The following is a 17251-nucleotide window of genomic DNA, read 5'->3' as shown; positions in this document are numbered from 1 at the left end:
GCGCTCGATGCGGACTCATTATGACTCACGTGCAGCCTGCTGCAGTGACAGACGCTCAATGGTGACTCATCATGACTCACATGTATCCTGTGCAGTCGGCTCAGTGCTGACTCATCATGACTCACGTGCAGCCTGCGCAGTGACAGACGCTCAATGCTGCCGGGTGGAAGTCACATGGGTGACAAGGCTTTTGTTTGGAAACTTTGGTACCTCAGAGACCCTTTGGAATTTTGTTTACCCCGTAATGATGACAGCTCCCTTTCCATGAGGTAATGAGACCGATTTTTACCGACACGTTTTTCCTTTAAACATTTTAAAACCTTACATTTTGAGGAGTGGTGTTGTATCTTTGGTCCCCTGCTTGTTTGTTACTCTTCACAGTAATTGGGAACCTTTGGATTCAAACTCGGCACCCTCGTTGGAAGTTTTCTTTTGAAAAGAACATAGTTGAATTTTGACATTATCTTATGAAAAGTAAGTCCAGAATAATTTTGCACACAAGTCCTTCCTTTCTCCCTTCTACATATTCGGGACACTTTTGTATATGTATGTTCCAGATGTTTTGCTGGATTTTGAACATTCAGATTGATGTTCAACATGAATAAATAATATTGAACAGAATTTTATAGTAGGAGTAATTTAATGGATGCTGCTACATAAATGTGTGTTCTTCCGAATTGTCCCACTGGGACCACCTATCCTCTGTACTGTTAGTCACCCAGGTCCCGGTGGCTTAACTGGGTTGTACCCTTTTTTGTAACCAGCTATGTAACCAGGCATTTGGAGTAGGTGATGGCATGTTGCCCCAGATAAATTTAGTTTGAAGAATAGTGACAATTTTATATTACGAGTAACCCTTGATTATATAACAGAGTGTGCAAAATGAATCTGCAAATTGCTGCCCAGCAGCATTAGAAATGCAATTTAAAACTAGATTTTCTTGGCACCCTAAATGTTAACCAAATTCCTCTCCAATATGGCTTAGGGTGGGGTTAGAGGTGTAAACCTCCTTACTGTGGTTATATGCTGTCACTTTAACAGTAATGTTCTGCTCAAATATGTTGATTAGTTTACAGCCAAGAAGCTTCATGGGAAGTAGCTCCATGTAAAGGGCATTAGATGAGGGTGACAGAAAATATCCAGGACATCCCTCCGAGGACGACAGAGAGCATCCCTACGAGGGTGACAGAGAGCATCCCTCGGAAGATGACAGAGAGCATCCATCTGAGGGCGACAGAAAGCATCCCTCCAAGGGCAAAAGAGAGCATCCCTCGAAGGGCAAAAGAGAGCATCTCTACGAGAGTGACAGAAAGCATCCCTCGGAGGATGACAGAGAGCATCCATCTGAGGGCGACAGAGAGCATCCATCTGAGGGCGACAGAGAGCATCCATCTGAGGGCGACAGAGAGCATCCATCTGAGGGCGACAGAGAGCATCCATCTGAGGGCGACAGAGAGCATCCCTTGGATGTTTTCTTGCGAAGCTGCAGGCAGCCTTTGACAAAGGTGGTGGGGGCCCTGAAACGCGTTGGGCGGAAAATAAACTCAGCATGAAACTTCCGGGTTCCCCTGGTAGTAATAATTCAGATGAATTGCCTACCGTGGCATGCTCGTTCATGCGCAGGACAACTTAGAATTCATAGTAATATCATTGTTTTTTTTTTTTGTAAAACCTTTATTAGCGTCAAAAGGATATACAAGTCTAGGCCTACAACCAAATCGGCCGGCCTCAATATGTAAAGCGGTCAGAGGTTCCAAGGCAAACATTGCAGATTCAATCAGCAAGAAGCAGAAGCAATACAATCGTAAAAAGGGAGAAAACACAGAGGAACCAGACGGCCAAAAAACAGGAGCAAAGAAGGTTAATTTTATAATATGGGGATGAGGAGTATGATGGGCTCACGTTCAATATAAAGGAGTCCGAAGTCCCAAAACCATCTTCAGCGACAATAAGGGGGTGTGGGGCCGTAATACAGGAGAGGCAGCGCAATACACACAGGGAGATAGGGATAGTTTAGACACAATCGACACGTGATCATTATCATCTTTACATGCCCACCACCCAATATCACAGCAGAGCCAGAACAGACGGATCGGATAAACATTACATCAAAACTAACCAGTCATAGTGACCTCAAGGAAAAAAGGGGGGGGGTGAAGAAAAGGGGGAGAGGGGGGAAAGAGGGGGAGGGGAGGAGGACAAGGCAGAAAATAAGAAAAGGAAATGAAAGGAAATGAAATACAAAAAGAAAGAAAGAAGACCACGCCGAAACATGCGTCCCGTGGCGAGAGTACAGGAGAAAACAGGAGTATCAGCAGCAAGGAGGGTACAGCAATCGAGACGAAAAGCAACCGACCCATAGGAGGAGGATCAATGACGTCACAAACCCCACCCCGACCATACCCCGGGAGGCAAGGACAGACGCGGCATTACTATAAAGGGATACAAAAGGGCCATAGAACTATAAAACAAACAAAATATAGAAACAATTTTATGGTAACAGTTATTTGGAGCGCACAGCAAAGTCAGGGTATGTAAGCAAATACAAATGTACACGGTGCTCAGGAAGAGAAGGGGAGTTGGTTACCACAACCCCCAAGGATAAACCAATTGGTCCAGACTAATAAGGTGGTCCTCCGAGCACTCATTCAAATAATCAAAGTCCTTGTGTAGTTTTCTTTATTCCCAATTCTTCATTCACAAAGATGTTCCACAAATGATACAAATACACAGCCAACACGTGTTTCGTCAAGTCAGTACGACAGAGGACTTCTTCAGGGCTGCAACCCAAAATCATATACAATATAAGATGTACTTCTTATAACTAATAACCATACAAGAACACTGTAAATGCTCTACAAGTTCATCCAAAAGAGAGCAACAAGAGAGGAATACACCCTCAACCATAATCTGTAAACAGATATATATTCTCACTAAGGTAAATATCGAAAAGATGGTACTTGTACACCAATTCGTGTTAACATCATATTATAACAAGTAAATAATCAAAATATAAGGATCAAGAATCGTAATTCTATTTTAGTCAAATTGTGTGGTTGAGGACACCCGCAGTACCACAGACGCCCGGTTCACGCACAGTGGGGTTAGTTCTCAGATCTTTATAACCCACTCACTTCTAAATAATAGTAAAGTAATATAACTCACCAATAGTAAATTGTATACTCTCAAAGATAGGTATATGTATCAACATTGATATCTGTAACCTATAAACGTCTTGACAGGTTATCTTATTTTCCAAGGAGCAAAATACTGTCTGTATTTAGTCAGTAACGCTCAAATTGCCTGCAAATAAGTAAATGTATTTATCAGTAATATATAGTGTATGTTCTTATGCAGATTCATCCATTTCATAACAGCGTCACGTTATACTGTCAGTGTAAATTATAGCTCACCCTCACCTTATATCTGATCCGTAATATTTGGACTCTCCTCGTCCCATATATCAAATTGCTTAATCCTTAAGTTTGTCAAAAGTACATGTCTGTAACAAAAAGCATACTTGATAAGTCGTATGCTCCAAAAAGTCTACAAGATCAAGACGCTTATATTATTTCTAAATCCTCACCTCGTAATTAATCAATCAGGTCGCGTAAATCCTCATCCCATAGTTCGGGTAGTGTAATCCATGAAAATACACGTGTTCGTGTCTAAAACAAAACGAATACGCTAGTAAGTTACTATATACATCCTAGTTTCAGGGAAGTACTTTAAAAGTGTCCCTCTTGCTTACCGATCGGTCTCTTTCTCCTGGCGTGTAGTGGCGTTCAGCATCCGCGCCATCTTGAAATGGCTATTTATAGGAAACCTTTCTCCATGTCTACACACACTTCCTGACGCCATTCCCGAGTAGTCTTAATACGTAATATTTTATTGGAATTATTGTATATGATTTTGGGTTGCAGCCCTGAAGAAGTCATCTGTCGTACTGACTTGACGAAACACGTGTTGGCTGTGTATTTGTATCATTTCTGGAACATCTTTGTGAATGAAGAATTGGGAATAAAGAAAACTACACAAGGACTTTGATTATTTGAATGAGTGCTCGGAGGACCAAACAAAATATAGAACCCAACCCACCCATCCCACCCTGCACCCCTGTAGAAGGCTATGGCCTACCCTTCAGACAGCGTGCCTGTCGCCCTAAACCAGAACCCGAAATATAGCAAGAAGGAAGAGAGAAAAACGAGACAAAAAGAAACATAAACCTAAATAAAGAAAACAGGAGGGAGGAGCATGAGAACAGAAACCAATATGGTCGGCCGCAGCCCTCCGCCCAACACGACAATCGCAGCAAAAACAGACCAGGACGACACCATTTCAAGCGCTATAAAACTTACAGAGGAGGTAACCTCCCACCGCGCTATGGGTACAAACAACTGCGCCACGAGGTCGTACACCAATGATCCACCAGGAGTCGTGCATATCACCCCCATCCCTTCCGAACCACAAATCCCACCCACCACATGACAATGTAAAATGAGCTACTCAACACAAGACCAGCACACAATCGAAAAAAATCATGACTACAATGTAGACAAGGGGGGTCAACCGGTCCGCGAGTGTGCAAAAGTCCGAGTAGAAAGTTTAAATGCATCAACAATAGCAACACGGGTGGTGAAGAACAGGAGTTCAGTTTCGCCGTTTGGGAAAGCGAGGGGTTCTCTGCAATAGACAAAAGCGAAGCCCTCAATGCAGGTGCAGGCGGCAGTCCACCAATATTTCTAGGCATCGAGCCGAACCGAGCTGCGGCACAATGTCCAAGTCCCCGGGGTCAGAACCTCGAAAAGCAGGGAGCTCCAAAGTCACCGGCACACAAAATGATCGCTGATCAGCGGCAGCAACACTGGCAGCAGTCGAGGGGGGCGAGGCAATGGAGTCTCTGAAACAAGAGGGGGGCAAGAAGAAACGGCTGCTCAAAATGGCGGCAGATCGTGGCAGGCTCACAGGGATATCGGGGGCCAGGGATGCGCGCAGGGATCTCAGAGCTTCCAGGATATCTCTGACTGTAAGCTCACGCTCACCAGACCGGATCCCCGCGCAATCAGGCAACCCAAGCCCGCCGCCACGAGGCGATATAAGTTTCAGAGGGTCGGTCGCCATTTCGCGAAGTCAGCCCAGTCGCCACCCTCCGCGACTCTCAGAAAACAGTTAAAAAATGTAGGACTTTACAGAGCTCCGGGGGGTTCCCCGCAATGGCAGCCCTGGTGCAGAAAGGATGTCGCCCATGCGGGTCGCCGCCTACATCAGCACGGGCGCCCCCAACAAGCAGAGTCCGGGCGCAGAGGTCCAGGGCCGCCGGACACAGCAGCGGCGGGGGGGAACCCCTTCACAGAAGCAGTCCCCGGTGCATCTCACCCACATCAGCCATGCGGCCACCAGGGCAGGCCCGGATCAGGATCGCCGTGAAGTTCGCACAACGGCTCTCATCATCGGTTCACTCTCTCGACCGGGGCCGACAGTCGTCGGATCTCACAGGCTAGGTCCCGGTCCAGGTTCACGGAGGCCCCGGTCTTGCGGAGGGCACAACTTCGGAACCGCTGCACATCAAAACCTCCGGGCCAAACGGTGAGTACAAGCGAGGTGTTCCGTCACCAATTCCCCGATAACGTGTCGTCTCCGGACAGGATATGATACATGATATACGATCAGGCCGGAGGGCCGCGGGAGCCGAGCTAAAAGGCGACCATTACGCTCGCGAGCTTGGCTCCTCCCCCTCAGTAATATCATTGTTGATGTGTATATGGTCACTCGCTTTCCACTCTCATTTAACCCCACTTTGCACACAAGTCCTTCCTTTCTCCATTTTACACATTTGGCTCACTTTTGTATATGTATGTTCCAGATGTTTCGCTGGATTTTGAACATTCAGATTGATGTTCAATATGAATAAATACTAATGAGCAGAATTTTATAGTACTAGTCATTTAATGGATGCTGCTACATAACTATTTGTGTTCTTCCAAATTGTCCCACTGGGACCACCTATCCTCTGCACTGTAGTTGCATAGTTGTTCACCCTAACAAGAGATCAGTACACTCGAAAGTAGGTGGCCACTTGCATCAGGAGAAAAGTAATCAATTTAAAACAGAAATGTTTTTAAACGTCTTAGAAAAGGAGGAATTTGGTTTCTTACCAAATTTCTTAGATGTTTGCTCACATTATGCTTTACATTTTTATCCGGCTTTTTTCCCACTTTGCTCCTTTGTATCCCTGTTAATTACTGTCACTGGAATTGCTTGGTGTGTCACATTAACTTGTATGTGACACTGTAAGAGGTCACTGCACATTCCACTGCTTGTATATTGAATCGGGCTCGCAGCATCAAGTAAGACAGTGTAAATAATCCATGACTGTATATTGTGGATGGCTGTCAGAGTGCGTGGGGTCACTGTGCATTGATCCTGCCAGGATATCATGTGTGTTCCACTCATACATTTAATAATGCACACAAAATAGGAATATTTCATTTCCTTCTTTTGGTGCATTTCCCAAACAGTATCTCACCTTCAGGAGTTCCCATGCTGGCGCTTCACACTTTTTTCCTATCTCCGTTATCACTGCATTGAGAGAGGTGATTTGATAGGACAGTTTGGTGATATTTGCATTTTCCACCATGGTGATTTTCTTCTCCATCTCCTTCAGTCTCCCGTGCAGTGTTTGCTCATTTTCTTTCAGGAGTTGCCGCAGTTTTTCAATTTCAGATTCAAGTATCTTCTTCTCAGTTCTTAGCTTGTTCTATCAGAAGCAAAGAAAAGCTGGTTAGATGGTATAAAGCTTTCTATAGGCCGTCCAGAGAGTAGGGGTCCAGGAGGAAGGTGGAGGGGTTGCCTATTCTGATTGTCATCACCTTGCACAAAGGCTTTTGTCTGAGCGACATCCCAAAAATTACATTTGAAAGAGAATTTAGATTTTTCACAGTCTGGTGGGCAGAAAGTCTGTATTTTATTAAAGACACAGGGGCTACGATTATGCAAATCTCCTTTATTGCCCGCTCCTTTATTGCCCGCTCACAGCAGCAACAATAGAAGAATATAGACCTTCAATAACTTTTTAATAGACAATAAAGTTCCCCAGCACGCAGTGTTCTTCATTTTTTGGTTTTGCGAACAAGATAGTTTCTTAGGCCCACATGCATCATTGTTACATTTTGCACTTCCTAATTTGCGAAAAATAACGAATCGCAAATTAAGAAGTGCAAAATGCTATGCATCATTATTTTCGGTATTCATTTGTGATTCGGTAAAAATTGCAATTTTTACCGAATCCCAAATGAATACCGAATTCTTAAGTTAATTTTCGCAATTCCCATTGATTCCTATGGGCCAAAAGGCCCATAGGAGTGAATGGGAAGGCATCAGCAAATTGCGAGTGGCACTTTGAAAATTTCATGGGTGCAGGGGGGGGTCCAAAGGACCCCCCCATGCACCCCTGAAATGTATTTTTCGCATCATGTTTCACACACACATGTCCTAAGGACATGTGTGTGTGAAACATGAATGTTGAAAAAAAAAAACATTTTCAGCATTTTAAACACTTTTTCCAAATTTACCGAGTGGTTGAACCATTCGGTAAATTTGGCACCCTAATTGCGAATTTGCACTTGTAACAGTAATGATGCATTGCTTTTAAGAAATCGCACATCTGCGACTTCTTAAAAGCACCCGCAATTTTAGAACTCGCAAAAATGTTACGAATTCTAAAATTGCTTCATGCATCCCAAAAAGCACATTTGCATTCGCAAACGGCCGATTTTAAGGAATCGCACCGTTTGCAACTACTAAAATGCTTGATGCATGTGGGCCTTAGATCCATAACTTGCAAACGAAAAACTTAATCAGTGAAAACTTCTTACTCTGGAAAAGAAAAACAAGACAAAATCAATAACTTTTCTCCATCAGGGAGGGTTCCAATGTGGAGGGATAATCTAAGCCTCCGTGTCTTTAATAAAACCCAGAATGTCTGCCCACCAGGCTGTGAAAAATCTAAATGTTATGGCATGACACAGAGGTTAACATTATTCAGTTTTAAAGTGCATTTAATACATTGTCAATAAAGCTTGTAACAGGTCGAAAATAGCAACTTTTAAACATATTTTCATTGGATCAAGCCGCAGCCCCGAGGAGATCTACCGGGAAGAGAGGTTTAGAGGCTGAGGCACCCCTAAGGGAGTGTACACCAAGCAGAGTAATGTCTACACCTGTTTCTTTCATTACTTCTGTCACCCATTGTGCTATGGTTGGGGAGTAACCTGCTCTATGAGGCAATTTATAGGATATTAGCATTTTTTCTGTATTTCCTCTCATACTCACAGTCCTCTCATATTCCATCAAACATTTCACTACAAACATTCTTTCATTCTCTGTAAATAAGGGGTAGAAAACATTAGTTGACATGGCCTCTCTTCGCCTTTTAAATAAAACTAACCAATTCTGATTGGTAGGCCCTGATGTTGATGTCTAAGGCTTTTATGTCTGAAGTCCATCTACAAGACACCAGGCATAGCAAGACAGTGAGTTTATAAGTGATATGTTTTGGGGATAATCCAGAATTCTCTCTCCAACTTATTAAGACCTGTAGGACCTCTCTAATGTCCCATAATGCAGTATATTTTGCAGAAGGTGGGTTTAGTACCCACATACTTCGCCTTAATTTTTTAGTCAGTAAGTTTTGGCCCACAGAGACTCTGTCTACAAGGCAGTGACATGCTGCAAAAGCCGATCTACAAACTTTAACTGTTCTATAAGAAAGAGAGTCCTAATGTGAATAAACCAGATAAGTAATTAACTACATTTACTAAACCAGTTGAAACAGGATTGTAGTTCGTTCATAGGAACAAACCCATTTCTCCCCAGTCAGTCTATATGCTTTCCTTGTGCCAGGCACTCATGACTCCGATATGAGTCTACAAGCGTCTGCCGAAAGGCCTGGATCTGCCATTGTCTCCTGAAATCCGCCAGGCCATCAGCGTCAGATGTCCATGCTCTTCAATAGGATGTGACTCTCCTTCCGTCTGGGCCTGTAATTACTTCCCTGAAAGTTGGAATTAATATTGTAAGCCTATGCTCATTTGTAGTAGAATTGAGAACCATGCCTGTGACCTCCAAAGCGGTGTTATCACTACTGTGACCTTCATGTTCCTGCAAACATGCAACAGTAGCTTAGGTAGGAGTAGGTCTTGGTAGCATGACAAAAGGAGCGAAAGCATAAGGTGCTAGGCCCTGCCAATTCTGAAGGAAGGCATCCACCCGAGGCCTGAGGGTCCGGCATCCAGCTGAAAGATTTTGACAGTTGAGTGTTCCATCTGTCCACAAAGAGGTCCACCCGAAGGGTCTCCATATAGACTGGCAACTGAGGAAAATGTCCATGTTTAACCTCCTATTGATAGAATCTCTGAAATTCCGGGAGAACAAATCTGTAACACCATTGCTCTATTCTGGTATATGCTCCGCTGCTACCAACATGCCCTTGCTCAGAAAGTAACTCCAGAAGACCTTGACGAAATCTGAGGGCCCCCCATTGTCTTGACGTATCTGACCGCAGATACGTTGTCCATGCACATGTTACAGAACACTTCAGTAAGTCTTTGGTGAAGCATAGAATTGTAAAGAACCTGCCAATAATTCCAAGCAGTTGATTAGCAACTCCTTCTCCTGATCTGTCCAGCGTCCCCCGGCTGATGAGTCGCCACATCTTGCAACCCACCCCTCTAAACTTGCATCTGATTCTATCACCATCTCCTGGTTTTCCCCAAAAATGGCTCCTCCATTCCATGCTTCTTCTATCTTCAGCCACCAAAGTAGTTCCTTCTTTGAATCCAGGTCCAAAAACAGCATTTGAGAATACGATTGACATATTCTTTATGCTTTGGCTTTGAGTCTTTGGAGCACACAGTAGATTGCTCTGCTTCTTGACGACAGAAGGCCTAGGATCCTTGCTAGAGCCCACAAGGGGAATTTCTTTCTCCCTAAGCGATTCCTCATTCGTTATGAAGTTTCTTTAACTTTTCCAGTGGCAATTTCAATTCTGCCCTTGTTATGTTCACGACAAAACCCAAGAACTGCATTTACTGGTTTGCTACCATGCTAGATTTTTTCCCCGTTTATGACAAAATCCAGGTGTTCTATTAGGCTCATGGTAAGTTCTGTGTGGGGTGAGACCACTTATCTGGACTGTGCCATTATCAGGATATCATCTAAGTAAACTATTAGTCTCACCCGTCTCGCGTACCGCGAACCTTGGTCAAACACCAAGGGGATGAGGAAAGTCCGAAAAGGAGACTGCACCATTGCCATAGTCTGCCCATTCAGGTGAATTGGAGAATCTTTTGGTGTGGAGTCCAAATTGGGATGGGCAGGTAAGCATCCTTTAGATCTAACCGTGTTAGTCAATCCCCTTTCCTTGGCACATCTCTAAGGAGTTGCACCCCTTCCATTTTGAAGTTGTGGTGGACAACCCATTAGTAGAACTCTTTTAGATTTATCACGGGTCTCATTCCTTTGTCCTTCTCTACTAGAAAGATATTGCTGATAAAACTTGATTCCGTTACCTCTTGTATTGTCCCTTTGGTCAATAATTCCACTACCTCTTGTGTTACTAATATAGAATCTTCTTGTGAGAATATCAATTCTGGGGGAATTTTCCTTTGTAATGGTGAATCTGAAAATTCGATCTTGTGTCCCTCCTCTGTGTCTAGGACCAAAGGGTTCTGATTCACCAAGTTCCAGTTTTCACAAAATTGGTCTAGTCTGCCTCCTACTTTTTGGGGTATCTGAAAGGCTTTCATACTTCTTACCTACTGAAAAGCCTCTTTGTCTCCGCTCACTTCTGAAGCCTCTCCTGTGAGGTATTTGTTTCTGTGGGCATAAATGACAAATGTGGAGCAAAGTGTGGGTGCGCAAATCTTGCCCAGTAATCCCAGGTAGGGTCTTGAAGAGCTTTGGCCACGGCCGAGGAACTGACCCCCTGTTCTCCCAGCCCTGCTAAAAACCCTATCCTGGAAGACTTTCTTGAGGTCTTTCTAGGACTTCTGAATTGAGCTAAATGCTCCCATGTACTTAGCCATGTCCCTGATAAAATTATCCCCAGAAACTTAGACCTTGGGAGGCAGCTACTCCTTCTCTAGTAGCCAGTTTGACCAATTTAGGATCTATTTTAGCAATATGCTTTTTCATCTCTCATTTGAGAGTGCAGTATTTGCATTCCCCAGGAGGCAAATGGCTATTTGTGCCCATTGGTACAATTCCTTGGGGTCAATGAGGGGGTCTTCAAGATATGCCACTTCAGCCATCTCAAACGTCTTTGTGAGTGGGCCAATAATATTAAATACAGTCTTGGCAGGACTGGCAGCCTTTATCGATACCTTTCCTAGGGCCTTTTCCTCCCTTGGAGCTAAGAGCCACCACCTTTGTGTCTAACTCTGAGGTAGACCCAACTTTATCCGGGAGGGAGGGGTGTGGGCAATCGGATCTAAGACGGGACGCGACCTCTTTTGGCATTTCCTTCCTAGGCCAAAAGGAGAGGTACTCAGCAAAATGCCGCGATGGAGCCAACTCTGGAGACAAGGGGTGTTTGATGAGCAGCGGGTCAAACATATTCTCTTCGAATGGGTCAACAATACCCATTTTTGACCCTGATGCCCTTGATGCCTCCTTAGTTGTACCCATATTCCTCACCGCTATCTCAATACTTGAATCAAAGTCAGAGGAACAGGATAGGTTAATTGCATCCTACAATGCTTCATCACAATCTATGGGAATAGGAACCTCTGGGCCTTTTTCTTGCCCATCTGCAGTGCTAGAGGCATCATCCTTGTCACCGCTAATGCGTGAAGTAATTTGTTTTGAGCGTTTGGCTTTTTAACTCCCTTAGGCAGGATTTCCCCTGCAGCCTCTTCCTCTGGCCCTTAATCACCCATCTCTCCCATTAGGGTGTCCTGGGACAGTAACTGGCCAACCCTTCTTGGAGAGACCCTCTACTTTTTTATTAATTAGGTCATCTAGTGTCCCATTACTTTATCTACTGCCTTCTTTAGAAGTTCTTCCAGTCTATCCTCCATAGTATTCTCTGAAGGTTCAAAGGACATGGCAGAAGGTAAATATTATTTAAGATTTCTGGGCTCAGTGTAAGGAAACAGGTGCGCTGACAGTTCGTTGGACTGCAACTGCCAGAATTCAAGCAGTTTGCCCAATCAGTTAAAATGGCCACTGAAGTGTCTTTACTAAGGTGTCCTAATCTCCTAAAATGGCCTGGCACATACAGAGTGTGGCTGACCATCTCTTAGGGGGCTTTCTTCTAATTAGGTGGTCCTTTCTTTATTGTTGTGCCTCGGATTATCTCTTTTTCTTGGTGTTATTTATAAACCTGTACGATAATTGCGTATCGCACCGTTGCCTTTATTTACATGGGCCAGCAGTCGCTGAGGGGAAAGGAGGGCTGCTGACATCTTTGATAAGTAGACAGACTTTCTTCGGTTGCCACGCCTGTGAGAAGACTCTACTGAACTGCTGCCGATGGGTGAGCCCCGCTTGCGTAGCTCAACGGCCTCAGTGGGAGGTGACCTTAGCGAGATGGTCTATATTTTTTTTCTTTCAAGAAGCTCCCGCTACTATGGCACTGGGGTACGGGCTCACACTTTTCAAAGAAATCTGGTCCGCAGCAACAAGTGGCGTGGGGTCGGATTTAGAAAAAAAAGATCGGTGTACAGCAAGGGAGTATTTCTCTGCCTTAAGGAGCCGAGAGAAACACTGAAAAGTTGTATCAGGTACAGAGGAAGTAGGACCTCCGACCCGACGCTGTAAGAGAGCGGAAGTTAAATATAAAAATACAACCACACTCCTTTCTAGGGTTAGGAAAAGACATTGGGAGACATGGGAAGTTACACAATAAACTGGTTGAGGGTGTTGGTACAAGGATAGGAGGGAGATATTATTCTTATTTTCTATAGGGGAGGGTGGGATATCTCAAGGTGAAAAAACACAGTAAGACGCTGATTATGATGCGGCCTGTACAGGCTCCGACCTTAGGGCAGAGCCTTTATTGCCATGTAGGAAGGTGGAATCTGACTATATGGTTACCCCCACTTTTTGCCTGGTGTTTTAATGATTTTCGACTTAGTTGGACTGGGATCCTGCTATTCAGGGCCCCAGTCTATCTGCTTGCTCTATAAAATGGATTCCATGTACTTTAGGTACATACCAGATTGGCTACTGGGTCACCCTTGTGAGCCCCTGTATATGGTCCCTTAGGTACCCAGGGCATAGGGACCCCATAGGCCTACCAGGGGCTGCAGCATGTCTTGTGCCACCCCTGGTTAGCCTTCCAAACTGACATCACAGGTCTGTACTTACAGCCTGGGTAAGGTGGTGTAAGTACCCCTTACTTAGACATAGTATACCTATATCTACCTTATATAAAGACACATAGTAACCTATAAGTCACTCCTATGGCAGGCCTTGACAATCCTGAAGGCAGAGTGCTTGGTTTTGTGTGAGAGGGTGCCCTAGCATGAGCTGAACCCCTCTGCAGCTTTCGGAACCATCTCCTTATGGCTCTTCTATGATATAGCCATACCATATACTCTTAATTGCAATATAATCCTCGCGGTTAATGCGAACTTTGGTTTGGCTTTATCAAAACATGTCGTGTAAGGTGTCAAACACTTTGGAATACTACCCCCGCGCATTCCACCTTTCTAGAGGGAGAAGACATGTAGTTACTGGTAAACCCGGTTAAAGTTAAACAGAGCCCCAGCATCACAAAATGGATGCTGCTGCCACAGACACGAGCCTGCCCTCCTGCTGCTGGACAGAACTATGGCTGGGGAGGCCTGGACAATAGATTTCCTGTCTAGGAAGGTGCTGGCACCTCCCCAGACAGGCTTTAGTGGATTGGGGCAGGGTGGGTTGCATTCAGTGAATGCTTTTCAGGCAGTGCCTGGGGCACACAAGGTACTCCATGCATTTCCCAGTTGCTGGGGCGCGGAGCCCCAGCTCTGGCGCGAAACTGGACAAAGGGGAAGGGGTCTAGCCACCCACTCCCCAGGTCCACCCATAGGAGGGACCTTGAAGTTAGTCCAACCCCTAAACTTACTGCAAGTATAGAAACCCAGTCCCTAGGACTTTAGATTACCCTGGACGAAACTCTGCAACATATCTTGGACCTTTGACTTTCCATTTTGACTGGAAGACAGAAGAAATCTCCCTTGTGGTCAAGGAGTGACCACCCTGTTCAAACAGGCACTAACTGCATCTTTGACTGTCTGCATTTTCGAGGCTCCCGCCGGATCCCGAAGAATCTGCGACACAGGACACAGACTTCCAGACATCTCTGATGCTGACCTGCACTCCCAGCAACGCTGAGACCTGTAGCAGACACGAGAGACGTAGGACCAGAACTCCTGGACATCCTGCATCTTTGCAACTGCACCTACTTTCCGAGGTATCCTGAAGTTGTGCATTGGGTATTTGAAGCCCCTGCCCCGTGCACCTTTTGCACTGAAGCTCAGAGGCCTACACTCCACGAGTATCCAGTGGGCCCGCTTTATGCATTTCCGCTCGAGGCCCCTTTGCGGTTCCAAGTCCATTGGCTAGTGAGCCCCCACGAAGGGCCATCTTTGATTTCGTGAGCTTTCCTGGTTGCTCCAGACATGCTCCAGACATGCTCCCACTCCTCTCCAGACCTTGTTGGTCTGTACCGAAGCCAATCTTGTCATCTTGCGTGGGTTGCTGTTGTTAAGGCTTGTTGGGTCCACTCCGGATTCCGACAATGCAGTCAACTAGATCCTTCGTGGGACAGCTCAAATCCAGCTCCTGGTCGCCGTCGGCCTCCTGGTCCTCATGGCTGAAGAGTCAAGCTTCACCTCTTTCAACTGAAATCACCCGACATCGGCTGGGATCTTCTCCTCGCCATCCTGGTCACTGGCTAGTGACCCAGACTCCGTCTCCTCTGGTTTCAGGTTCTTCATATCTCCGATCCACCCTTGGATCCACCCAGACACTTTTCCTCTGGTCGCCTGCAGCATTTCTTCGTAGCTCTCCAAAGGAATCGACGACGAAACCCGACACCTATGCACCCGGCTTCCCTGGACGAGGTAACACGAGTACTCCGGTGCTCCCATGGGTCTTGGCTCTCGAAGTGTCCTAGTCTAAAAGGGTTCCATCGTAGTGCCCTTAATCTTTAAAATTGTAACTTGTTCGTTCTCCATAGAAAGTCAAAGGTGATCCGCGGCTGTGTTTAGACACTGCACTCGTCCCCTGTGGGCCTCCTGCATTCTAACCGTAGGTGGTTATAGCGGTTCTACAGGCCCTAGGCCTGCTTTATAACTCTCACGTCATTCTTATATTTTAGCATCTGGTTTGTGGGGCCCCTAGGGCATAACATATACTGTGCAACTTATCGTATGCTAATTAAGTTCCTTGTATTGTACTTTTACCTCTGACCTCATAAAGAATCCAGAGGGGTTGTATTTAGAATAAATACATATATATATGATATATACCTTGTGTGGTGTGCTTTCATTTGATCATTCAAGAGATTATAATTGGTAAAACAACTAGCTTAACTCGCCTGAAGGCTGCTCTCCACAGCTACCACTAGGATAGCTTTCTATAAGGTTGACTTTAGAACCTACCATCAATAAGGGTCGTTTGAACTGGTGCAAGGTGCCCACTAGACTAGTGGACATCATATACCAGTCCAACTTCTCACAGGCCGCATCATAATGTGCCAGTTGGTTTACTTTCCGACCACCTAATCAAGATGAGATATAAGAAATGGGCGGTCGGAAAGTAAACCGGCCGGTCATTACGGCTGGCTTCCGACGGGCTCTCGAGCCCGTCCGCCAGATGGCAGCCGGCCTGTAATTTCAAGGGCCGGTCTGTCCGACATGGAAACCATGTCGAAAGTATGTTTGGGAGCCCCCAGCAAGGCCTCCTTTGATGCACGGTCTCTGGTTGGAGGCAGAGGGGGCATATATGGTGCACCCCTGTTGATCCCTGCACGGGGTGCAGGGTGCAGGGATGAACCGCACTTTCAATTTTACTATCCGAGCATGCATTACAGATGATTTACAGCCAGAATGCATGCTCCCATAGTGTTACATAGGCACGCGACAAAACAGTGTTCAATCGCATCCTAATAAGGCAGTTTGGACCGCCAACATCGATATCAGCCCTAAGTATTAGTATTATAAAGGCTGTACTTATCGTATGAGCAGAAGCAACACCGAAAGGGAGAACACTGCATGTGGCGGGACTTTATAGCCTATTAAAATGTTTTTGAAGTTCTATATTCTTCAATTGTTGCTGCTGTGAGTTGGCAATTAAGGATATTTGCATAATGTAAGCTTCCTGGTTATGCCATAAAATCTAACTCAATCAGTTCAAAAACCTTCGAGCTTTAGTCGCAACTGCCAACGATGACCATTTGCTGAAGACATGACAATGCGGTTGCAACTTTTATCATCGAGCATCTTTGTGCAACTGTCCTTGAAGCCCACACTGTCAATGACAAGTGGCACGATGGAGACCTGACAAACTGATTAACTCTATCAGTCATCGGCTCCAATGAGGATGCCCTACAGCTCTGTACAATTATAGCTTGTGCTATAGGAACGAGTACTCCGAGCACACCACCACCAAGTACGTATAGCAGGGCAGAGGAATGTGCGGTCTGAAAAATATAGTTTTCGCCTGGGTGAACTCCTGGAGGCAAAGTCACTGAACTGATATATACTAGTCAGTGGGGTACCCCAGAGTCTGTGTTTGATTAATACCTATGCTCATACAGGGGACTAAAGTATCTAGAACTCTTATAGAGAGTAGAGGCTACCAGAGGTCCGCTGCGCTATTCTGGGGATCGTACAGTGCAAACGTGTAGATAAGTATTAGGCTAGACATAATATTATTGTGTCTGTTGATTGACTGTTGGGTTCTGAGCGCCTGCCGCGCCTTCTGCCTCTGTCAGAAGCCGTTGACTCCTCGACCTTGCTATCCTGGGAGTCAAGGGCAGAAAGAGATATCCGTGGCCTGTTTCATAGCCACTGTAGGACAGACCTCAGGACACCAGAGGCAAACAACCTCAACCAACATGTCCATCAGCCCCTCTCTGACGTTCGTCCCTCCTGCCCCTGATCGTGGTTTGGCCGTGCACAAACCCTGAGCCTCGTGTCCAGGGCTAGGATCTGGTGCACAGGGTTTTACAGCAATTAACGGGCACTCAGCTATCAATACT

At 45.4% G+C, this 17251-nt stretch overlaps 1 protein-coding gene across 1 annotated transcript in view; it reads right to left on the bottom strand.

Moving 5' to 3' along the window:
- Nucleotides 1-17251, bottom strand: part of LOC144752373 (E3 ubiquitin-protein ligase TRIM15-like) — a 292972-nt gene that overhangs the window by 237248 nt on the left and 38473 nt on the right. Inside the window, exon 3 of the mRNA XM_078640308.1 lies at nt 6527-6757. Coding sequence (XP_078496434.1) covers nt 6527-6757 — 231 coding nt within the window. The remainder of the gene's footprint in view (nt 1-6526; nt 6758-17251) is intronic.

This window comes from Lissotriton helveticus, chromosome 5_1 (assembly GCF_964261635.1).
Source record: "Lissotriton helveticus chromosome 5_1, aLisHel1.1, whole genome shotgun sequence".
Lineage (NCBI taxonomy): Eukaryota > Metazoa > Chordata > Amphibia > Caudata > Salamandridae > Lissotriton > Lissotriton helveticus.
The sequence above is the reverse complement of the archived record's forward strand: the minus strand, read 5'-3'. Positions and strand labels throughout refer to the sequence as shown.